Source organism: Ambystoma mexicanum, chromosome 10 (genome assembly GCF_040938575.1).
Source record: "Ambystoma mexicanum isolate Mex_15411 chromosome 10, UKY_AmexF1_1, whole genome shotgun sequence".
NCBI classification, from domain to species: domain Eukaryota; kingdom Metazoa; phylum Chordata; class Amphibia; order Caudata; family Ambystomatidae; genus Ambystoma; species Ambystoma mexicanum.
The window spans coordinates 24,320,971-24,346,710 of NC_090932.1; the positions used below are offsets into that span (position 1 = coordinate 24,320,971).

General features: G+C 46.4%; 1 protein-coding gene across 2 annotated transcripts in view; it reads left to right on the forward strand.

Annotated features, from left to right (window-relative positions):
- The window catches only part of FGF12 (fibroblast growth factor 12), a 1,478,828-nt gene that overhangs the window by 531,302 nt on the left and 921,786 nt on the right, over positions 1 to 25,740 (forward strand). Inside the window, exon 1 of one of the 2 annotated variants that reach the window (XM_069617437.1) lies at positions 19,895 to 20,217. The exons of the other annotated variant lie outside the window; for it this stretch is intronic. Coding sequence (XP_069473538.1) covers positions 20,127 to 20,217 — 91 coding nt within the window. The 5' untranslated portion in view covers positions 19,895 to 20,126. Of the gene's footprint in view, positions 1 to 19,894; positions 20,218 to 25,740 lie in introns of those variants that run through there. 2 annotated transcript variants of the gene reach the window in all.

Sequence of the window (25,740 nt, forward strand, 5' to 3'; positions counted from 1 at the left end):
CTCGCTCTCTTCGCTCCTCCTGTCTCTTAAATTGACTGTCCTCCGTTCCCCCCGTGCGCAGTCTCGTTTTTCGTTCCTTCCAGCTTCTTGCTCCTCTTAACTGGAACATTCTTCCTCGATCTATTTGATCTATCGCGGTCTATTCTTTCTTCCGGCTCTCTTTGAAAGACCATTTTCTTCACTCTCCATGATTGTTTGCTTTCAGAATTGATATTTGAATTACTTTGTACTTCATTATTTTTGTACCGTTGGTTTTAACTTTGTGCAGCGCTTTGGACAAAAGCGCTATACAAGACTCAATACAATGCAAATACAAAAAACACAAATGTTTTGCAGGCACTAAGCACGCATATGGTCACTTGCTCCTATAAGAGCTTGAAGAGTCTGGCCACAGATTCTTACCGTTTTCCAGAAGCTGTCCAAATTCCCTGTATGTTGTGGCTCAGAGGGTGGCCACACTGTTCTCCAGTGGGACTTGCAGTTTTGTTTGTGGTCAGACATTAAACAACTAAATATCTTTAACACTCAGTTGTAGAAGTCTTTTGAAGCACCGCCAGCTCTCATTTGGCGGCTTTAGTTAGGCTGCTGGCACCTATTTTCTGCATTCTTTACATATTTGAAAGGAAAGTGCATATTTCAGCACTTTCTTACCCAAGCTCAGTAGTTTCTGTGGAAATAGTTACCTAATTATAATGAAATATCTCCTATTTGAAAAGTTGCATACTTGCCTGAAATACCTGCGGGGCAAACACAAAGGAAAGCTGAATGTGGCTTTTTTATGAAAGGTGTCCATGTAATAAGTGACTATTATGATACTGAAAAAATATCTGAATATCTTATGCTTTGGCGTTGTTGTGTTTAAGAAATGGCATTTATAGGGCCTCAAGTTCAAGCGTTTTGGAATCATGCACCCCCACCCCACACATATAGTGGCACTATTTCATGAAGATGCCATGGGTGGTGGAAGTAGCATGGAGCGCGCGCCATGCGCACATGAGCTAGTCACACTGGGACTCATAAATGCAGGACCCCAATGCCATCTCAACCTCCTGACCAGGGCCTTGGCGGTGAACCTAAACATTCCAAAATCATGGTATTCTACAATCAAAACTAGAATAGCAACAAATTCAAAATATAGCTGAGCACGCTACAGACTGCACTTACCTAGGTCACAAAACAAGTGCTTCTTGGAGTTTTAAAGCAGCAACACAAAAACGCTTCACAAAAAAGTCCTCCATGCATTCTATGTTATCACGTAACAAGAATGATAATTCAATGCACCAGTGCAATTAATGCTAAAACGCTTTGAGAGCATCGTCCCCCACATCCTAGTACTGGGGTGAGCTGTGACAGAGTATGTCACATGGGACCAATCTCTCCCAGAAATCCCGCACCTCCAGCTCTTGGCATGTATCCATTGAGTGCACAGAAAGCACCTAAAAGCAGGGGGCAGAGCAGACCAGGCGATATACTCCCCACTGCTCAACGTCCAACCGCGCATTTATAATCCAGTGCTATATCAAGAGCCGCAGCCAGTGCTTTAAGTGGGCCAGGGCCAGCCCCGGTTGTCTCCAAAAAGTGGGGCTGAGCTGGGGCCCTACGGGACCCCCCCGGTTGCACAACACTGGTGGGACACAATAACCTGCCGTAATGGCAGAAGTGCCAGCCAGCCACAGCTACACTGTCAGTCACTGTAACTTCCTGTGGTGACCACTCGCGCAAGCCAAACTCCCTCCTATAACAGGCCCTCAGAGACCAAAAGGGATGCCCTCGAAACAATCCCTTGCTTAATATATCACAGCAGCCTGCCCATTCAGCTGCAGGGCCTCACAGTTTGAAAGCAGAGCACACCAAAGACTCAAGGAATAATAGGATAGGGGCTTCAAAGAGGCCCAAACAAGGCAACGTACAATGGACTGAAAATGAGTACTGGGGAAACGAAAGAAAGCAGAACGCTACAGATCACTAGGCAACACTTTAAAGTTGCCCGATACTGGATAACGAATAGAACGTCTGCAAACACTGACCAAGCAGAGCTGAACATAGAGACGCCGATGGGGACAGAATCTGACAGCGGTGCCTGTTAGGAGAAGCAGTCATTGAGAGGCACTTTCCCCTGCACTGCCCTGCATGCAAAGACCCCCAGAAGATGCCTTTGCATGCAGGCGAGGCTTGCTCGGCCAATCAAAGCTCTGGACTCTCGAGGAAGGGTCGGTGGCCGTGTAAAAGGCCCAGCTCACTTTAAAGTCTTGACATTCGGAGGATTGGACATAATTATTCGTACAGAAGAATCCAAGATTTCCTTCAGAACAACGGATGGAGTGACAACAAAATACCATCGCTAGAGATTCCAAACGGGCTATCAAGCTCATTCCGTGATAACGAAGTACACCGTGCAGGTGCAAACTAGTGCAAACTCAGAGGCCGATACATGGAATTTTTGCACGGTTCAAAGTGACTTTGCACCGCTGAAAAGTAACTTAGCACTGCCGACACGAATCCCGATTCTTGGATGTGCAAAAGGTATTTTTGCAGCACAAAGTCATTTTGTACTGCAAAAATGGCCGCTTGCACTGACTTTGCGCTGCAAAAATACACTTTGCACAGTTCTGTGAATCCGGGTTTCTGTCGGCAGTGCAAAGTCACTTTGAACCAGGCAGATATTCCATGAATCGGGCCCTGAGTGCACAAACTATATGATAGACCCACTGAGCTATCTTTCCCTATCCTGACCATGCCTTCTTCTCTCTCTTCCTCCCGACTTCTCTCCCTTTCCTCCCTTTCCGGCTTGCTTCAGCTGTCCAGCCATCCGTCTCTCTTCCCTTCATCTGTTGCTCTTTCTTGTATTGTTCGTCAGACACCAGCGTCAGACACCAGCGCCAGACACTATAAGCTCTGCAAATTCTCCCCCCCCTTCCACCCCACCCCACCCCCCAAGGCTCTCGCAAATGTTAGCGGGGGGACACAGGGCCAAGAGATCTATTTCCCCGCAATGTTTTGCGGCCCCCCTGGCCCGGCCCCCTCGCAACCCGCCATGCCCGTTTCATCGTATTTGGTGACTGGGCGGTTTACCACGTTTCACTGCGTTTTTTAGGGTGTGTGCTTTGTTAGGGTATATTGTATTATCATTTTTAAGTCGTTGGGGTTTGGGGAAAGGGTGGGGGTGTGTGGGTGGGGTTTCCCCATAAGAAATTCTGCAGAAATATGGTAAAATGGCGGCGGTAGTGAGTTGGGAATTGGGGAAATGTACCAGCTCCTTCCTTCACCCCCCCCCCCCCCCGACCCCCGCTCCCCATGGCCTCCCTTGCCCACACATAACCGCAAACAGACATGTACTGTTCTTCTATTTCCTGGAATGCCTTGCAGAGGCCTCACAGACCCCAGTAAGGCGGCGGGGCGTGCTATAGGACCTGCGGGGGGCATTACGCAGCCTGCCCCCATCTCGCAGAGCCCCTCATATGTTATCCCAGCCCAGGGTGAACAGGCCTCGACCTGTCGATTCACTTGTTGCTATAACTAGTTTGCTGCCCCTAGCTGCCCCCCCCCCTCTCGTATGGGTTGCGTGTAGGGCATTGGCCCCTGTGGCCCTCGGCAAGTGCTATATATATATGCGTGCTGCGTGGGGAGCGCCGCATCCCTGTGCGTGTTTACGCAAGCCGCTCCCCGCCGCATAGTCTTTCTTCACTTCTGCATAAAATTCCTCTCTGGACCACATCGTGTTGATGGGAGGCTTGTATCCGCTCCCAGGCGTATTTCTGCAATACAAATCCCCTGGCAGCAAAGCGACAGAGAAGTGGAACATTTTACACATGTAATACGCAGGGAGGAGAGGGGCGGGGCGGGGGGGGGGGGGGGGGCGATGAGAGAGAGCAAGAGAGAAAGAAAGAGGGACAGACGCAAACAGAGGCAATATATAGAGCACGTGTTGGAGAGGATGCAAGTGAGGAAACGAAAAGAAAAGATGGAGACAGCAAGATGTTAATCAATAAATAGAATTATATTTTGTATATTTAGAAAAACACGTAACAGTGTGTTTATAGATTGATATCGTGTGGCTGATTTGATGGCTGCCTGGGTGAATTGCTGGGTGTGGTTAGATAGCTAAGTAGGTCTTTGTATAGGTGAATGTATGGATGGTGTGTGGGTGTGTGGCAGATGGATGAATGCACGCATGCTTTGGTAGGTGTGTGGGTGGATGGATGGGCGTGTGGATGGATGTTGGGTAGGTGACAGGATGGACGTGTCTTTGAATTGTTGGTGGTCTAATGGGTAGATACATAGTTATTTGAGTAGGTGCATGGATAGATGGGTGTGTGTGGGTGGGTGAATAGCTGGATGTGTGGGAAATGAATGGATGTGTGGATGAATGCATGTATATGTGATGGGTGTGTGTCGATGGATAGGTGTGTGGGTGACTTGATTGGCATGTCTGTAATTATTTTGGTGTTGATGGGTAGATAAATAGGCTTTTGTGTAGTTGGATGAATGTGCATGCATGGATAGGTGTGCAGATGGATGGCTGCGTAAGTGGGTGGTGGATATGTGGCAGATAGATGAGTGTGTGAATGGGGGATCAGTGTGTAGGTATGGTAATAAATAGGTGAATATTTGAGTGTATGGGTGGGTGTGCAGTAGTTGGTGTTTGTGGACGAATCAATGTGTATGTGTTTGACTATGTGCAGGGAGATGGGTGTGTGAATGGATAGATGGCTATATAGTTGAGGGAACAAGTAATTGTGTTGTTGAGTGTACAGGTGAGTTGATGAGCGCCCTGGCTCTGCACCACACTGTAAGCAGCCTCCATCAAACATTCAAAGCAATGCCCAACTCTTCCCCATCTCTCCCCGGTTAGCGCCGGTAGTTAAGCCTCATTACACCTAGTTTCTCCTAGTTACTGCTTGTATCTATTTTACTGTTTATTTATAGTTCATGTTTTATAGATTCTTTATTAGCTGTTTTAAATTTACATCCGAGTTTATCGTTCTTAGTACTGCTTTTTACTTTCTTCATTATAAATTAAATTGCGCCGTTTAGATTTTTAATTGATTTGACCAGCGCCAACTTTGCTAATGAACGAATCCTTTTATGTGGTTGTGGTGTGAAACTACATATCCCAAATCTCTTTTAGTCCCAGCGCGCATTTCGACAGCCCCCTGGTGCGTCCGCAACTAGCCGGTTAGTGCCGGTTTGTGTTCGGTGCGTGGACGTGCTGCCGGTCTGTGGGGTCTCTCTCCCCCGGCACTGTCAGTATCCTCTTGATATCTGCTTGCCGGTTTCGATTCACCCTGCTCGGCTGGGTGCCATTGATACGTTAATAAATGCAGATGATTTAGCCCGTCATCTTACATCTACACTGGAAGGAGCTATTAACTTTCTAGCCCCCCTGTAAATAGTCATTGTGTAAAAAGTGAAACACAGCAAAAATGCTGGTGTAACGACAGCATCCTTCAGCTTAGACACTTGAAACGGGCTGCTGAATTCCGGTGGCGTAATAACCCCACTACGTCCACTCTGAGTACTTATAAACATCTGGACAAACAATTTAAGGAAGCCATTATAAAGGCTGTATCCGCGGCCTATAATGGCAGGATTCTACAAGCTAAATCTAGCTTAAAAGAAGGATTTGCCATCTTAAAAGAATTCAAGAGTAAACCTTGCACCACCGCTGTTCCAGTAAATCACAGTGACTGGTGTCAATCTCCATCCACAACGCATTTGCTGATAAGGTTTCCTCTCACCAGGGTGCAATCCAGCTGTCTAGGAGCTCACTTAATCTAACTAATGAGCTCCCTCTGGTTGTCTCTGAATGTGAGTTACCTACCTGTCTCAGTACTCCCTCCTTGCACCGAGACTACTATTCATGAGATGGTCTCCAACATGAAACCTTCTTCATGCCGGGGGGACGTTTGCTCCGCCAATCTTCTTATGGGATGTATTGACGTGCTCTGTCCATGGGTTACCAAGCTAGTTAACCTCTCATTTGCTGAGGGTTCTGTTCCATTGTTCCTCAAGGCGGCCTGGATCACTCCCCTTCCAAAAATCCTGGATCCTCTAGTTACAGAGAACTACCGCCCAATAACAAATGCCCCCTTTCTTCTTAAGATCCTCGATAAAGTTGCCTATTTGCAATTTCAGCAATTTTTCGAGCAGAATGATATTCTGGGTAACCACCAGTCGGGCTTTAGAGCCCGTCATGGAACTGAGACAGCCATGCTGGATCCTGGGGCCAATCTCCTTAAAATTGTCGATCAGGGTCCACCAGCACTTTTAATGCTGTTGGACCATTCCTCTGCATTCAATCTTGTGGACCACAGTATTTTGGTGGATAGATTGAAATCTATAGTTATCTGTTCCACTCTGGCTTCTTTCTGGACTGCCTCTTTTCTCAGCCCTCGCAATGCTAGAGTCTTTACAGGGGAGGCTTGCTCTAATTCTGCTCCTGTTACATGCGGCTTCCCTCAGGGGTCTTGCATCTCGCCCTCCCTGTTTAATGTTTCTATCATCCCACTGTTGAGATTCTTAGACGGCCCGGGTGTCCTGTATACAAATTATGCTGATGACACCGAGATCATCATGAAATTTACAGGCCGGTATGCACAAGATCTCGCTGACATTAAGCAATATTTATACGGCAATCCAGGACTGGATGGCTGTCAACTCATTAGCACTCAACACCAAAAAGACTGAACTTCTGATCGTGGCTTCCAGCCCCAAACTTAAATCCTTACCCCAGGAATACGTCAGCTTTACAACTCTTAATTCCGTTATTTCAATAGCCAAAAAAGTGAAAACCCTTGGCCTTATTTTGGATGCCGAGCTAACTATGAACCAGCATGTTGCCCAGACTCAGAGCTCCTGTGGGTTTGTTAATAAACTACTCAGTAACATTCAGCCCTTTGAGTCACATCGAATGCAGCTACTCTAGCTTCCACTCTTGTTAACTCCTGATTGGATTATTGTAACAGTCTCCTGAGTGGTTGCTCCCAGACTAACCTATTTCTTCTTCAGAGGACCCAAAACAGAGCAATCCGTGCCATTATGGGTCTTTCAAAATGAATGCACATGACTGCCTTCAAATGGGAACTTCATTGGCTTCCAGTGAAGCACAGGGTTAGCCACAAGCTTCTTGTCTTGACCCATCAATGTGTTCTCAACATCGCCCTAAATATTTCACTGACCGCCTCCTGCACTATGCTCCATCTCGCACCCTCAGACCTCAGAACCAATGTAGACTTGTGCAGCTTCGCTATAAACTGGCTAAGGCAGGCAGCTGGAGCTTTGATGTCTTAGGTCCGTCTGCCTGGAATGTACTTCTGAATTCCCTCAGAGCTGTCACAACGACCACTGAGTTAAAAAAAAAGGCTGAAGACATTTCTCTTCAACCTTCCCCCTGATTGACTCTCCTGACTGATTCTCGCACCATGATTGCTTTCTCTATTGCAAATTCCCCTGGCCATCTTTACTTATATCTGTCCGTTTGTTCTGTTTTTTGTGCACCCTGAGGACTTCGGTCGTGTGGCACGGTCTTTATAAATTCCAATCAATAACAAAAAATAAATTCTCAACTTTATTGTCACAGAGGTATACACCCTTACATTCAACAGACCCCTACCTCTTGACAGGTCTGTGAGGAATTCGACTATCTGCATGGTGGGTGTGCCCTCGCCTATTTTTTTTCACATTTTCTAAGAAATTGAATGATGGTAGATGAACCTCCGGAAAATGTGTGGGACTAATCCCCACACATTTTCCTATGCTCACCACACGAAATACACATGTACTCTGGGTGTACTCTGGGTGGACATAGCTTACAGGGGCCATCCCCCCAGTCATATTTAGTTGGGATATGACAGTCAGGATTAAACCATGACCTCTCAGAAGGGGGAGGGCAAAACATTCCAGCTGCCAAAATCCTTCCCCTGGACACCTTCCATGGAACAGAGCGAGATACTGAATCCAGAGGACCTTCCAGCAGCTCCTGAACCAGTACCCAGCCAGCACAAAGGGTTCACTGCTAGGCTCTGCAGCAAGCTTCTGAGGTAGGAAGGACCAGGGAGTCTCTGAACCAAACCAAGGACAAGACAGCTGCCTGCAAGACTCTCCTCAGCATTGGGCTTTCCACCTTAAAGGATGACACAAACCCAGTAAAGAAGCTAGGAGGAGTGCATAGACAAGCATCTACAACCTCCTCCCTAAAGGACATTTTCCAGCCAGTCGAGCCCCTTGATCTGCAACTAACTGCACTGCTGAATGTTATTATGCTACAGTCGCTAAAGCCATCCGAAACACCTCAACCAGTTCTTCAGAACTGCCAACCAGCACTAGGACAACGATAGCTGATCCCGTGCAGCCCTGTAGGCCAGCCTGCAGCTGCCCATTCAGCCTCCCTTGCCCAACTGCCTGCCACCAAATACCCGCAGCTGTCTCCCATTTTGAACTCTGTCACAGGAGCTGCAAAGCACCCTGAAACTGACTCGACCCTGTCGAGCACCAAGAACTTCTACAAGTACAAGGTGCTTTGTGGTTCTGTCCTCCTGGTCCTTCTCTTATGACCCATTGCTCCCTTTGTGTTGAAACCAAGTATCCTTGAACTACTGTGATTAATTACTTTTCCGACTACCCTCCTGTCAGTATACAGAGTGCATCCCTTTTCCTTCTTGAAACCGTCTGTCCTATGCATTCCTTTACAGGGTGGGTTGTATTTCGTAGTGTTGCTAGAACTGTCTGTTGTGATAATAATAAAGTAGATATTTGTATCCAACCTCGACTGGACAGCCCCTTTTATCGTTGTGTAACATTTGGATGTTTGTGTTGTTTCAGCTGCCCAATGCCCTTCCCCGGTTGGCACCATCTTTCTTTTATTATGTGGGGAGGCAACAGAGAGCCTCTCCCTGTTGCCTCCCTGCCCTCCCCAAAAAACAAACCACCCCTTCCCCACCACAGCCCTCTCTCCTGACTGACCTGCAGGACCATAGCTTTGTGCTCCCGTCTTTGTGCTCCTCCTGAACCCCATCAATATAAAATCCCTGCTGTTCACCAACAACTCCCAATACCCCAACATCCAAACCTGGCTGTCCACCATAAACCTTCAGGGCTTCACTCGTCAGTTGACTCCCTGCACAGATTCTCTAGAAATCCACAAAGACAGCCACCTTTCCCTTAAGACACACATAGCAAAGAAAAGTCCTACAGCATCGTACAACTATACCTCCTGCAAGAAAAATCAAGGTCCAATTCCAGATGCACTGTACAAGGCCTGATCCTATCGTATTCAAATGGAAGACATTCCCTGCTCAACGGTTGCCCGCCACCTCCAGAGCACCTGTGAGAAAGATCCTCCAAGCTGCTGCAATTACACCAACCTAACATTCACACTCATCACAATTCCCTGACTACTTCTACAAGCATGCGTCATTGTTGAAGCCAATTACATCCACACATATCTTTCAACAATATCCTTTTGCCGGTCAAAACCTGTGGCAGTCAACCCATCACTGGAAGTCTAGATAAGGACAGACTAGAGCAGCAGAAATACAATAAGAAAAACACAAGGAGCATGCACTGTGGGTCTCTGACCCCCCACCATGCTGTGGATCCTCATGGCCATCACCAGTAGGCCCCTCAAACATGCCATTCACAAAGGCATAAAGAACCAAATGTTCATGTGCACTGGCATTTCTAAATCACACACATACCCCAAGGTCTCCAGGCGCTAGTACTGGTGAAGTGAAGCTTACCAAAGGGGTCTAAATAGACTGCAAGCGCAGCAGCATAGTGAGCTTTCACCTGAATGCTGTTCGTTCTGAGCGGCATCGAGTTCCAGAGTTGAGGATACGGCACAGAAAACAAATGTGCACCAATCCAGACACATCTGAATGGTTGTATTACACATAGGTGGAGCTTTTGTGATCAAAACCAGAATGAGGGCTATGGTATCCATTTTTCTAGCTCAATGGGTTGAGCTATTGCTGCTGTGATCTGTGTGTAATCTGCAGGTCGCAGGTCTGAATCCAGGCAAGGCCAACTCAACTTTTCATCCTCCTGAAGATGATAAACGAGTACCAACTTCAGTTGGGTGATATTGTATGTAAATATGTTCTATGCAAAGTGCTTTTGTGAAAGCGTTGTATGAATAACACACCATTATCATTTTTGCTGATTAATTTCACAGCAAATAGGAGAAAGGGGTATGTGTCCCCTTTTGCCCAACGCTCATATTGGCCTTGCCACTGCCTGTGGGTGATGCAGATGGTATCTGGCAGTCCCAGTTGGATGGAGTTGACATAGTCAAGACAAAAATACTTTCTAGGCTCTGCCCCAGTCTGAGGATTGAGAGAAAGACTGAACGTAAAAGAAAAGTTGAGATTTCATAGAGGTTTAGTGAATTAAGGACAAGAACACTTAAAGAAGTCCACATATGAGTGGCCATGCATGTGGATTGCTCCTGGCTAGCAAGGCCTCAGCACTATATTTCTGTACGTATAACCTGTTCAGCTTCATACAGGGAGCTCTGGCAAGTAGTGTCGCAAGTGGTCAAATCTTTCTGCCAGAACCCATGCAAGGATCTGAGTATCCTCTGCATAGATTCCTAACGTGATCTTGCAAAACCAAATTAGCATATGGCAAACTGATGAGAACTTATAGCGAATAACATCAGAGAAAGTGAGGATCCCTGTGGAACCCCACTGATTACCAGATTTAAGTCTGAGGTGAATGTGGCTGAGGAGACCCACCCACTGACAGTCCTTTAGGAATGATGAAACCCATTCTAGGAGAAGTCCACCTGTTCTGATATTGGGAGTGGCTGTAGCAGTCTAGAATGATGTCTGATAAACCCACTTGCACTTATGCAGTAATGCCACCTCCATCCAGAGGTTGCCTACGATCATCTACACACTGGTACTTATATAGACTCCCTGCCTCTAGTAAATCTGGGATGAAGTACCTACCTACTGGTAGTTTTAAAATGAATACATTGTTGTGTACACCAATCCATTATTCCTGCTTTCAACGATATTGTGGGTTTCATAATGTCTACTCATTTCTTCAAGGGTATTGCCACAAGTCTGGAGGAGACCTCACAGTTCTGCAATACAAGAAACACGTGTTTTCTTTTTTCTCACTGACTAGACTAAATAGTCCTATCGATTTAGACCACTCTTTTTTTTAACGTCACATTTTATTAATTTGAAACTTATAACAAAAATGAGCACAGCACAAAAGAATGACATAAATCGAGAGATACTTTAAATAAGCAGATCATGAGTGCATCAGTAAACACCCTCTACCCAAGTCGGATATAATGAATAAATGTTCAGCTTGTTTCTTTCCATTTACCCCAAATGTTCAGGAACATGTTCAGGCAGCCCCTAGCATTGTATACACTCCTTAACGACAAACAAGGGGTATGGGAACATTAGTTTCTGGCCATTTAATACATCCCAGTTCTTACATTAGTTTTTCAATTGCTTCGTATTTTTTTTTAAATCCCTTGACACACAATGTTATCATGATCCTAATTTTGTTTGCCATGTTCTCTAGTCGGTTTCCCTATTGGTATACCAAACACACAATCATTGTCAAAACAAATAGGTTACCCTATGCAAAATAATTATCTTTGCTAGTGCAGTTCCTACAAACACTAAAAAAACAAATCAAAAGCAGTCTTATCACATTACCTACAGCGATGTTGACTAGACTATTCCAAGATTGCGTTAAGGTCAGACAGTTTCTTTACCGTATAATTTCAAAATCTATCTTCAATCCAGCGATTTTAATATTAAGAAAAGCTATTTCCTGTGGATCCACTACAACTAAGAATTTCAATTTCTGTCCTGATTATCAAGCACTGTAGAAAAATCATTGAGAAGAGCAGTTGTTCCATGCCAGATCATTATTATGTTGTCAATGTATCATTTCCAACCCAAAAGATGTAACAAAATGTTATTATTTTGAAGTGTATGTAGAGTTTCAAAATTGGCCATGATAAGATTAGCAAGGCTATATGCAAAGCCTGCACCCATAGCTGTTCCCTTGTGCTGCAGATAACATCGCCCCACATATAGGAAATCATTTTTCCCTACAGAAATTTGAAAGAGAACCATCAAAAATGATTTTGGAATGTCACGTGACATAGGGTCAATTCCAAGATACCATTCAATGGCCCGACTGCTGTTCTTGCAAGATTGTGCCACATTACATGGCAACATCAAGTGTAAGAAGGTCAGTTACACGATTGAACAATGTACCTTCTAAATTGTTGACTGTATCACTAGGGTCTAATAAACATTTGGTCTCTTTAGTCAAATGTTTCAGAATCTATTGATAATTGTATTAATAGATTTCAAAATGGATACACAGCCTGAGACGATTGTAGGGCCTGGTGGATTTATTAGGTCTAGTGCATGTTTGGCAGCCCATAAGACTGGATGTCTTGGATAAGAATTATTGAGAAAGTCAAACACACTACTATTGGTTTGCCAACACTTCTATCAAAAGCCTCATTTCCAGCAGAGGGTCAGAATCCATGTTTTCATAATGCTCAGTGTTCTCAAGTAGGGTGAGAGCCAACTCATCCTATTTTTCAATATTGAGGTGAGTTATGCCCACAACCTTAACTGATGGTTTTATCATCTGCCATTCACCCCGTACAAGGATGAATCGAGCCTCTCTCTAGTATTTGGTTGGATTGATCGGCTGAGTTAAGGATGTTTTAAGGCCTTCGCTGATGCCTCTGGGGGCAAGACGTTTGTGTGGGGTCTGAGGCATAATTATGCCAGTAGGAGACAAGTTGGACTTGGGCCGAAATATTGACATGTCAAGTGTTGGCTCATCCTGTCAGAAGCACATCTGCACTGCAATTTCCATATCATCACTAAACCATTCTGCCTGGAGACAAAACATAATCCTCTGCACAGGAGCAATGTTCAGTCATCATCCTTACCTCTACTGGAGGGAATGATGGTTGAATAGTCATGTCTGCTATGCTTTGTTGCATGCTTGGAACAACCCTGGTGCCCCCTGGTTCAGGAATCCCTGTTCCTTGATTGCAATCACAATTTCTTCACAATCCTGCTTGTATTGGACCTTCCACAGCTGGAAATGTCACAATTTGCTTCCTCTTCAGATTTGGCATCTTCGAAGGAGTCAGAGAAATTCACCCACTTCCTCCATGGGAATTACCACCTCTTTTTGGGGACCAGTCTTGTTGCGTATTCACATAGTCTGTCTCAAAGTATGGGTATGTAAGAGGATTCAATTCAACACTACAGCTAAGTCAACGCCTAGTCTAGAATACTGAATGAAAACCCTTATTGATATATCTTTATGCCCAGTTCATGAGTTCTGGATGACTACCCCTGTATAACACCCCTCTCTTAGAATCCCCCTGACCCCACTGAGTCAAGAAGTAGGTTTGTTTTGCAAATTTAAAAGATGTATTTGAGAAATGAACAATTTATAGATATGTCACACTTTGATAATACATTAATAATTGATAGCACACTTAGGCATATGAGCAGTAATCAGCAATAAGTAATCCTACAATAGCACAGTTCTGGTGACTTATGACTAGGAACAGGGGAATAAAGTATCAGAGAATGCTTTATGGTTTCAATGAATTGCACAGATGAAAAAGAATGCAGCACAGAAATCGACTTGATAGGACTTCACTAAAAGACAACGTAATCACTTTTCTTTGAAAATGCACTCCCCCCTTTATGCAATATAAGGAGATGGAAAGAAGAGCACACAGTTCTCAGGAATGCAATCAATACAATACGAAATTCAGTTCCCCCCCAGCAAGCTTAGAGGAAAACAGGTCGGAGTTTTAAACACAGGCCCAAAATGCTTTGAATGTGGTTTGCAAGGAAGTGAAAAATATGCTAAAATGCTTTTAATTCCCTCTAGAGGTTCAGGGTGAGTGATAGATACTTTGAATGAGTTCAGTATCACTTTAGCAATGCTCTATGAATGGTTGTCAGGTTGCAAACTAATTTTTGCAACAGAAGGCAAGCAGCTGCAGATTTTTACACGTGAGCTAACCTTTCAATTCGCGGCAAAATGTCAAATCGCGGCAGATTTTTCCGAGTGTGCCGGGCGTGATTAAAGAGGAACTACAAGGAGTAGCACTATTGTTCTGGGGTCCTAGTACAGCCTAGGATCTCAGCTTCCAGATGAAAGTTAAATTTCGCTCCTAACCCAAACAGTTCCGGAGTTATGAACGATTTAGTGAAGGTAGGTTTTCGGATTTAAAACAACTCAAAATGACAAGTGACAGCATGCAACTTTGGAATTACATATGACAGCTCGCAGCTTAAGAATGACAGGTGACAGGATCTCTAGGAGACAGTTCTACTCAAGTTAAAATAGCTTGCATTAGATTATTTTAACTAAGAGATTGGGTTCTGCACAGTTTTTCTAGGTTCTCACAATATATTTTGAAATAGGCCTCGCCACGGATCTGGTCAGGTTTTGGACTGGAATCCGGTTCTGGTCTCGGCACTTCACAGTGATCTGGGTCAGCTCTCTGGTTCTGCTAACAGCAGTCTGGGTCACTCTGGATCTCTGGCCTCTGGTTCTGGATACTGCTCTGCTTTCTCTGGGTACAGCACTGCTTTCTGGCAAATGGCAAGAGTTCTTGCAAAGAATTCAAACAGCTCGCCTGGCTGTGAATAGTTGCAATGATTTGAGGCCTGCTAAAGAGGGATTTAGCTTGTAGTTGACCTCTCTGCTACAAATTCTGAAGTAAAGTCTTGGTCTCTGAAGGTGGATAGATTGAAGTCTCTGTGTTGGCTCTCTGGAGGTTGATGGAGGTAAAGTATGGATTTTCCCGCCAGAGCGTCCCGCAGCAGATGGAATAGAATGTGTCTATCGGTCCTGACTGTCTGCTTTTATGTGTTTTGAAAGTGGGTGGAGAGGCTAGCTTTCTAGGCCCTACCCCTCTCCACTTGTCATTGGCCACTTCCTCCTCTTCCCCTTGATTGGGGGAATGAAGTGAGGTGTCATCATGATGAGGTCTGTTTATGATACAGAGAACCCACCCCTGTCAACTTTACACACAATCTATATCTGATCCAAATACATACTTCCCCGATAGACAGTTGTTTGGCATTGCATACACACATCATGCATTTACTGATGGTAGCCCCTGTTCCAATTCTGTCGTTTCTAGGAGCTTGGGTTCAAAAATGGCAACATATTTCACTTTTTGGTCGGGTTACCAATTTTGGATTTGTCCCCGCATTTACACAAATGTTCGCAAAGCATGTGGGCATTAGGTGGTGGAGTGTCAGATTTTTAACATACATACATTTAGAGTAATATCCTCTTTTCCGCTAAAACCCCCCCTGAACATACCACCGGGTCCTAACACGTCTTCAAATGTGCACAGAAAAATCACAATAATAATGATATCACTTATAACATTTTCACAAGTCCGCTCTATGAATGATCCATCTTTTTAGATTTATGTTCTGGCCCCAAAGGGGTGTGGTTTCCCCCCAGCACAAGGTTGAATTTCTGGTTTTTCCAGTTCTGCCAAGCCAGCTTGCTCTCACAGGCAGTGCTCCTCCCCTTTCCTTCCAGGAGGAAGCCACTTTTACGACCCCCCCAATAAAACATTTGCCGGAGTCAGGACAGGGCTTTGTTCAATTTCCTGCAGAGCCCAGGTAATTCAATCAGAGAAGTGTCATATCCCTTTTGGTGGGAACAGCAAAAGGCAGCTAGGCCTGGGAACACAGCTGTTGTGCAAGTCTCAACTCCTGTCGGGGGTAGCTGGTGGGCAAAATTCCCTCTCTTTTTAAGCCAGGCCTCAGCTAAATGTCTCTTTGGCTGCCAGTTTTCCTGTCCAAATCAAACTTCCAATTTTTACGCATACAGCTAGAATGCTGATTCTAAGTTTAAAACTATGACATTTAAACAATTGCAACCTATGTGACACTCAAAAGTAGGTCACTCATTTCTTTTAAACATTTAGATTTTTAGTGTCTTTCAGTCCAAATTTACTTAAACTGCTGAAATCCACAGCTCAGCCAGTTTTGCTATGAACATTATTTTAGGCTCATCCTCTTTCCAGATTTTGTATGCCCACAAGACTTTATTCTGTCAAATGTCTGCTGGTGTTCAGTGAGATTGTTGGATATTCTGCAATGTTTGAAATGGGCATTCTGAGCTTGCCTTCAGAGAAACAAAGGGTGATTTTTAAAGTGCTTTCTAGCGAACAGGCACTGCTGTTTTTCTCTTTGGCACCCCATTTCACTCATGGCTCTTCTGACCCAGCACACCCGCACCGGGGGGTGGCAAGTCAGGCGACCATTTTGGTGTGCGCACAAACTGCGCGGTTTTCATAGATTCTGGCGCACATGTGGGCTTTTTCGGCCATCTTGGATTTCCTAAGCCCACAGCACCAAATGTTGTAGCATAATAGTCCAAACGTGGGTCAGAACACCCAACAGGTAACGTTTTTCTTTATCAATATTAGCCACATGATTCTGGGATTTTTTTGTTGTGTCAACATGCCTATCACATGCTTCAAGAGGAAGCTGTCTAAGTGTACTGTGGTCTGCATGTCGTTTACCAATCCACCAAATGTTGACCAGTGCATCAGGTGGTCATGATTTTTCCCTAACTGATCCAACGACTAACAACCGCAGAAGGAAGTGACTGCGGTCTGTGTTTCCTGCACTGGTCTAGTAAATTCTGAACTTGCCACAGTGCAAACACCTGTTACCACATTTTGGGTTTCATAGAGCACTGCAGGGGACACCCACAGCAGGTGGTGCTTGATATTTGCCACACCCCTCTGATTGCCACTCATTTGCTGATTGGCTGTTTAACATCCATCGTGTGGTCCAGGGCAGCTCCAGGCAATGCGTGGCAGGTGAAGACATGCCAGTGCTTATGGCCCCATATTGGGTGGAATGTTCAAGCTTTAGGACCAGTCCTGCCTCAAACACATGAACGGTGTGCGGTGCTGCAAGATGTTTTGAAGACTGCACTTTCGGGGACTCGGGAATTCAGAGCATTCCCATGGCAGGTTCTCTGACTTTTGGTGAAAGGTACGTTTTTGATTTGAAAGAAGAATAGTTGAACCTTTGCACTCCATGCGGTTGCATCACGAGGAGCTGGCCGACCTCATGGACTGCAAGTAAACTGTCACATTTCAGGGACTTCCACAATGTCTGAGGCATTCGTCAGGTTGTTCCGTGTTGTCTTTTTATGCTGTCAATATGTCTGTCTGCCTGGTCTCTATCAATCTATTTATCAATCTATAATTATATCTGTATTTCTATCATCTTTCTAGTCTCATTGGTGTGTCAGTCTATCTATCTCTCTATCAATATTTCTATCTATCTATCTATCTATCTATCTATCTATCTATCTATCTATCTATCTATCTATCCATCCATCCATCCATCTATCCATCTATCTATCTGGCTGTCTGTTTATCGACATATCTACTTATGTATATATCTGTGTGTCATATCTATCTCTATATCCCTCATCTATCTATCTCTATATCCCTCTATCTGTCTGTCTATTTATCCCTGCATCCGTCTATCCCTCTACCTATCTACCTATTTGTGTGATCTATCTATCTATCTATCTATCTATCTATCTATCTATCTATCTATCTATCTATCTATCTATGTTTATGTATACGTTATTTAGTTCATCAGAACTTTAATCAATACACACATACTCAATCTAAAATTTATCCAAAATTATTCCAGTCAAGTCCTTAATTACTTGAACACGCATTGCTAAAAGGCAATCACAAACATAACCAAAACATGCAGCACACTAGAAACACAATAACCGCTCTAAAATGTTATAAAACTATATCATACATATTTCATCCATAAAATCTTTTAAAATATTATTTCTAACATATTTCTTAATATGAAGCCACCTATCTATATATGTCTATCTATCTCTCTACCTATCTATGTACCCCTCTATCCCTCCATATATCTACCCATCTATCCCTCTACCTAACCCTTGACCCCTCTATCCATCCTTCTATCCCTCTATCTAGCTATCTGTACCTATCTATTTATCCCTCTATTCCTCCATATACCTACCCATCTATCCCTCTATCCACCCCTCACCCCCTCTATCCATCCTTCTACCCTCTATCCCTCTACCTATCTATGTACCCCTCTATCCCTCCATATATCTACCCATCTATCCCTCTACCTAACCCTCGACCCCTCTATCCATCCTTCTATCCCACTATCCCTCTGTCTATCTATCTCTACCTACCTATTTACCCCTCTATCCCTCCATATATCTACCCATCTATCCCTCTATCTACCCCTCCACCCCTCTATCCATCCTTCTATCCCTCTATCTAGCTATCTGTACCTATCTATTTATCCCTCTATTCCTCCATATACCTACCCATCTATCCCTCTATCCACCCCTCACCCCCTCTATCCATCCTTCTACCCTCTATCCCTCTACCTATCTATGTACCCCTCTATCCCTCCATATATCTACCCATCTATCCCTCTACCTAACCCTCGACCCCTCTATCCATCCTTCTATCCCGCTATCCCTCTGTCTATCTATCTCTACCTACCTATTTACCCCTCTATCCCTCCATATATCTACCCATCTATCCCTCTATATACCCCTCCACCCCTCTATCCATCTGTCTACCCTCTATCCCTCTGCCTATCTATCCCTCTACCTATTTACCCCTCTATCCCTCCATATATCTAACCATCTATCCCTCTACCTAACCCTCGACCCCTCTATCCATCCTTCTACCCTCTATCCCTCTGCCTATCTATCCCTCTACCTATCTATGTACCCCTCTATCCTTCCATATATCTACCCATCTATCCCTCTATCCACCCCTCAACCCCTCTATCCATCCTTCTACCCTCTATCCCTCTGTCTATCTATCCCTCTACCTATCTATGTACCCCTCTATCCCTCGATATATCTACCCATCTATCCCTCTATCCACCCCTCAACCCCTCTATCCATCCTTCTACCCCTCTGTCTATCTATCCCTCTACCTATGTACCCCTCTATCCCTCCATATATCTACCCATCTATCCCTCTATCCACCCCTCGACCCTCTATCCATCCTTCTACCCTCTATCCCTCTGCCTATCTATCCCTCTACCTATTTACCCCTCTATCCCTCCATATATCTACCCATCTATCCCTCTACCTAACCCTCCACCCCTCTATCCATCCTTCTATCCCTCTATCCATCTGTCTATCTATCTCTACCTATTTATCCCTCTATTCCTCCATATATCTACCCATCTATCCCTCTATCTACCCCTCGACCCCTCTATCCATCCGTCTACCCTCTATCCCTCTGCCTATCTATCCCTCTACCTATTTACCCCTCTATCCCTCCATATATCTACCCATCTATCCCTCTATCCACCCCTCGACCCCTCTATCCATCTGTCTACCCTCTATCCCTCTGTCTATCTATCCCTCTATCTATTTACCCCTCTATCCCTCCATATATCAATTTATCCCTCTATCTACCCATCTATACCTATGTCTAACTATCCCTCCCCCGATCTATAAATCCGGGTGCCCTGTCTATCTCTATCCATCTACCTATGTATTTATGTATCTGTGTGTGCCCTATCTGCCTGTCTATGCATCCCTCTCTCCCTCCCCCCCTCTCTCTCCTTGCATAGTCCCTCTCTCTTGCTACAGCCTCTGTGCATCCCCGTGTGTCCCCGTGCATCGCTTCAGCCACCTCCGGCACTCACTTCCTGGTTGTGCAGGCAGAGGCAGGGCTTGTGCTGGTGACTGTGTCTGACAGTGTCTGAAGGTGTCTGACAGTGCCTTCCACCTGACGCGCTCGCCCAGTTCTCTCTCTTTGGCATCTCGCCCATCCTTTCGTGCCCTCTTCCTCTTCGAGCTCCCCACCAGCAGTCACTGCCCCCACCTTTGGCAGCTGCCCAGTCTGGGGAAGTCTCATCATGACCCGAGCTTGGAGCGCTCTTTAATGCCCGGTCCGCACTGCTCGGCGCCCAGCAGCCCCAGCCGGTGCGCGCCGCCACGGAGCCCAGGGGGGATGCGCTCATAACTTTCCCCGTGAAGTGCATCCTGTGGACCCACCGGGCACCCGCACAGACCCACCCATGAGGATTCGGTGGCCTTTCCCGGAGAAAGGAGCGCATATGCTGCAGTGTCTCTGCGCGAAACGCCTAAAGAACCGAAAGAGCACCGCCGGTGAGTCGCCTTCAGCTGCTGGCATGCACACCGCCCTGCGGTGCACACTGACTTCCAACGCACACTGCCCGCCAATGCACACTGCCCAACGGTGCACACTGCCGTCCATGCGCACTCACTTCCAATGCGACTGCCCTCCAATGCACACTGAACTACGGTGCACACTGCCTTCAATGCACAATAACTTCCAAAGCACACTGCCCTACGGCACACACCGCCTTCCACGCACAATAACTTCCAATGCACACTGCCCTACGGTGCCCACTGCCTTCCACGCACAATAACTTCCAATGCACACTGCCCTACGGTGCACACTGCCTTCAATGCACAATAACTTCCAATGCACACTGCCCTACGGTGCACAATAACTTCCAAAGCACACTGCCCTACGGCGCACACCGCCTTCCACGCACAATAACTTCCAATGCACACTGCCCTACGGTGCACACTGCCTTCAATGCACAATAACTTCCAAAGCACACTGCCCTACGGCGCACACCGCCTTCCACGCACAATAACTTCCAAGACACACTGCCCTACGGTGCCCACTGCCTTCCACGCACAATAACTTCCAAAGCAACGGCCCTCCAGTGCGCAATGCCCTACGGTGCACACTGCCGTCCGCGCACAATAACTTCCAATGCACACTGCCCTACGGTGCACACTGCCGTCCGCGCACAATAACTTCCAATGCACACTGCCCTACGGTGCACACTGCCGTCCGCGCACAATAACTTCCAATGCACACTTCCCTACGGCGCACACTGCCGTCCGTGCACAATAACTTCCAATGCACACTGCCCTACGGTGCACACTGGCTTCATTGCACACTGCCCTCCAATGCACACTGGCTCCAGTGCACACTGACTTCCAATGCACACTGCCCTACGGTGTGCACTGCCTGCAATACACACTCCCCTCCAACACACACTGCTCCACAATGCACATTGACCTGTCATAAATATTACCCTCCAGTAAAGTTTGTCATGCACACACACACCGTGCTCCAATGCACACTCCCCTCCAAGGAACAGTGCCCTCCAACAGTCAGTGTAGTACAGTAACAGCCCCCTACTTTACACAAAGTCACTCAGGGTACACCCTACATTGCTCAGAACGTTCAAAGCAATCGTCACAAAATCAATGCCGTAGTCACATGCAGGCCTGCAATGCACCCTCTCCTGTAGTGCACTTGGTCCTCGAGTGCACCTGGTCCTCGAGTGCACCGTGTCCTCCAACGCACCATGTCCTCAAACGCACCATGTCCTCCAATGCACACTACCCTCCAGTGCACCATGTCCTCCAATGCACACTACCCTCCAGTGCACCATGTCCTCGGAGACCTGCCATAAAACCGCCGGGATTGTCAGACTTGTTTTGGGGTTTGATATCCACGCGGCCGTTTCTGGTCTCGTACGTGTATTGCTGTGTACAGTGCACACATTGTGCAGGATTGTGCGTGGGTGCATGCGTTCGAAGGCAGTCGAGTTATTGGTGGGTAATGGGAGAGGTCTCTTTCCTCTGCCTTTTCATGAAGTTTCGCATCTCCTCCGGTGCGAGTCGCGTGATCTCAGCCTGTCACTGCCTCGGACACTGTCGTAACTCGCCATGTTTGGTGTTATAGAGGGGGGAAGAGGGGGGCATTTCATAATACTTGCATTTTTTCAGGTTATTTTACTGATACTCACTTTATATACTTTTTAAATTCCAACCTGGTCATCCGGGAGGCAAGGCCGATGACCCCAGCTGCCCCTTTCGGCCACAGCGTGTGATCCTCGGCGTATGACTCAACGCCCTGAACGGGTGAAGCGCTGTGAGCAGTCGGCCCTTCTGTGCGGTGCCGGGAGTGGCTGCGGTGTTTGGACACCTCTATTGGTTCTGCTCGGCCTCGGTGTGAATATGCGTGGATCTTCGCATGTCTTCCATTGATTGCGATGCCCGCCGCTGGGGGCAGAGGGTGCCAGTAGGACCCCCCCCCCCCACTCCCCCCCGCTACCCCACCCTTCTCCTCCCTCCATCCATGCGCCACAGTGGAGGGAAGTGGGGGCGCTGTCCCTGGTGCTGAAACGTGCGCTGCCGGCCACTTCCCAGCACTTTCACTTGGAGTTGGCGACCCCCTGGTGGGGGGTTCCCCTTCACACCGGATTACGGGTGCGAACCTCATTCCTGACTCACAGTAGGACACGCCCTGGTGGTATTCCGAGCCTCTAGGCACACACCTTTAGCCTGGCCAGGGTGCAGGCGCCAGCTCTGTGTGTTGGACTTGTCTTTTACGAGATGCCCCATCAGGTGAAAGTGTTCATCACTCACGCCAGGCTCATGTCTCAGAGCCTTCCAGGTGATTTTCCATCATACATGTGCCACTTCGGATAGTTTGCCTCACACCTACCTCACACGTTTACGTGTTCAGTCTGAAAACCTTGTTTTCAAACCTCCCCTCAGCCATGGGGCCAGCCTGTGCTTTGAACGTTTCTTTATGTGTAGGTTCTTAAACCGCGCACTGCTGCCACCTGCGTGGTCTCTTGGCGCTCTGCGGATCTGTAATGCAAGGAAGGCGGGAGGGGGGGGGGGGGGGTGGTCAGTAGGATCGAGCGGAAGAAACAACAAGAGAGCTGTGAGGTGCTGTTGGCAGCGTCAGTTTGGTGACACCGTTCACTGAGGGTTGGTGTGTTTCTGGTTGGTGGCCACCATGTTGTGTTGGGCGAGATTATGTGTTGTTTGGTTTTTTGTTGCGGTGTACGGTTTACAGGAAGGAACAATGCTCTTTTGATCACAAAGGAACAGACAATGGATAAGAAACCAGATTTGAATGGAAGCAGTGAGCTTCTGACAATGGGGTGAGCTGGAGGAACATTCTGACCAGGTTGTGGAGGGGAGTAAATGGAACAGTCACCAGGGACAGTACATAAGTGGGCATACATAGATTAAGCACAACCAACATTGGACGTTCTTAAGTGCAGGGATGTGGGGCAGTGGTGCGATGGGTGGTGGGTGAAGTGCTAGAGTGGAGGCAGAGGTAGTGAGGGGCAGAGGCAGGTTAGAGGCGAGGGAAAACTGTTAGCTTGAAGGCAGATCGTGTATTCCCAAAGAGCAACTGACTCCGCCCTTCTTCCTTCCTAGGTGATAAACTGGTTATCATTACTGAGGGTAATATTAGCAGCTTATTACAGTGCTTAGAAGCACGAGGAATCACCCAGGACGCGTTATATGCTTGCGAATGACAATAAGGTCCTTTGATTGTTAGGTAGTGAGTGAGCGACTGTATAATCTAGCGGGATAATGTGCTTGCTGCTCACTGCAAAGTAAAGGGCTTCTAAGCACTAATCTTTCTTTGCTTTAATCTTTCCCGTTATCCTTTGTTATCTTTCTTCCTCTCTCTCCATCTTCCTCTCTATCTTTCTCTCTCACTCCCCTCTCTCCCTACCCCTCTTTCCCTGTCCCTCTCTCTCCTCTCTACGTCTTGTTCTCGCTCTCTCTCACACACTCATTATACCAGTGGTTTAGACTGCACGGCTCATGTCTTATCTATGTTAATAATGCAATGTAGTCCTGTAATATAAATGGTGAGGCAGCTCAGTGGGTAAACAGCTTGATGCAGGGATTTGTGCTTAACTTGCGGGTCACAACAATCAAATTCCATAACACACTCAAATTAGAATCTAATTGTTTCAGTTCCATAAAAAAAAGTTCTCTTGAGAGCTTAATAACATTTGCTTGGCACTGTAAATAGCAACATTGTTATCATTATAATAATTCATATTTTTATTAATAATAACAACGACGTTGCCACCTCTTTAATATGAGGTTTTCCTCTTACCGAACTACACAGCACTCTGTGTGAGATGGCCAACCCTGTGGCCAACCCTATCAACAATAGGTTGCACACAGGTCTTCTTAGCAGGAGCACAACCCACTGAGATATGTGAATGGCTTACTTTAACTCTATTTAACAATGTAATTCATTCCGTTTTTCTGTATTTATTTTTTCATTGTATTTTCATTAGTCCATTTTTTTTTTAAACGTGTTTAACTTTTGTATAACATTTTTTCAAAAAATATTTGAAACCAAATTTGACATTCTTAAACAAAGACCTACACAATACGTAAATAAATAAACCTACATCAGACCGTCCCTCTCAGGTCCAACTGAGATCCTTTCTCCCCACCACCTCTCTCTCCACATGTGGTGTTCCCCAGGGCTCCAAACTCTCTCCCTGGCTTTTCACCCTGGCTGTCTATCTGCGATTAAGGAATGGTGTGCATGCCACAATCTCTGGCTCAATGCCAGCAAGACGGAGATCCTCCTCATTAGGACCCCTGCTCTCGCTTTCCCTCTTTCACTCTGGCCCCCCTCCTTGGGCCATCACCCTGCGCCTTCCTGTGAGGCAAAAAACCTTGACGTCATCTTGGACTCCACTCTCTCCTTCTCCCCTCACATCACGGACCTCTCAAAGAAGTCTCACTATCCGCTCCACCTCCTCAGAGGTATTCTTCCTTTTCTTACCTTCCCCCAGAAGCTCACTGTCTCTAGAGCTCTGGTTCTCTCTCTAGGCTGGACTTCTGTGGCAGCCTCTATCTCAACCTGCCTTCCTCTACTCTCTGCCCACTGCAACTAATCCAGAACAGGACTGCCATACTTGTCCTTGGCCTCAAGCCCAGGGACTGTATCTCTCCAGCCCTGAAATCTCCGCACTGGCTCCTGTTGGCTGCAAGGATCACGTTCAAGACCCTCTGCATTGTCCACAAGGCTGGCTGGGTCCGGGGCCCACATTACATCCAACTCTTTCTTCCTGAACATCTTCCTTCTCGATCTCTCCGCTCATCCACCTATAACTCTCTGAGGGTCAGACACTTCTCAGGCAGAGAGTTCGAGGTCGACCTCTCTCCTTTGCACGGGCCTCCCTCCAGAATGGCCTCCTTGCCCCTTTCAAACTCGAGCAGGACCAGCTCAGGTTCCAGAAGCAGCTGAAGACCTTCCTTTTCGCTTCTGCTTTCTCTCTTGCTCTACATTGCTGACCACCTGTCTGCCACCCTAGCTGGTCGCCTGGCTACCCTCAGAAAACAACGGGCACCAGGCTCCTCCACAACCTGCAAGCATCTACTCTGCCTCTTGGCCTCCATGCACTTAGGGGATGTATCTGTAACCCTGCAGCCCCCCCCACCCCCTCTTTTGAACTTCCCATAGCTGGCTCCCTTGGCTGCACTTACTCAGAGGAATCGCTGCCCTGACTGCATGCCCTTTCTCCCTCCCCTGGCACTTGTCCACCCCCTGCACTTGCACGATCTGAATGACACAAGGCCTAGTAAGATCGTTTGTTTTGTCCTCCCTCGGTCTTCTCTCCCTTGTCTTGTCGCAGCTAGAAACACTTGTGTAAAGGCGTGTTATTAACGACTCATCATATTATATCATATACTTCATTTCAAAGTACCACCAAATAAATAACTGTGCAAATAAGTGAAAACCCACTCTCAACATGTGGACAATAAGTGCAAACCCACTTGTGCACAATAAGTGAAAACCCA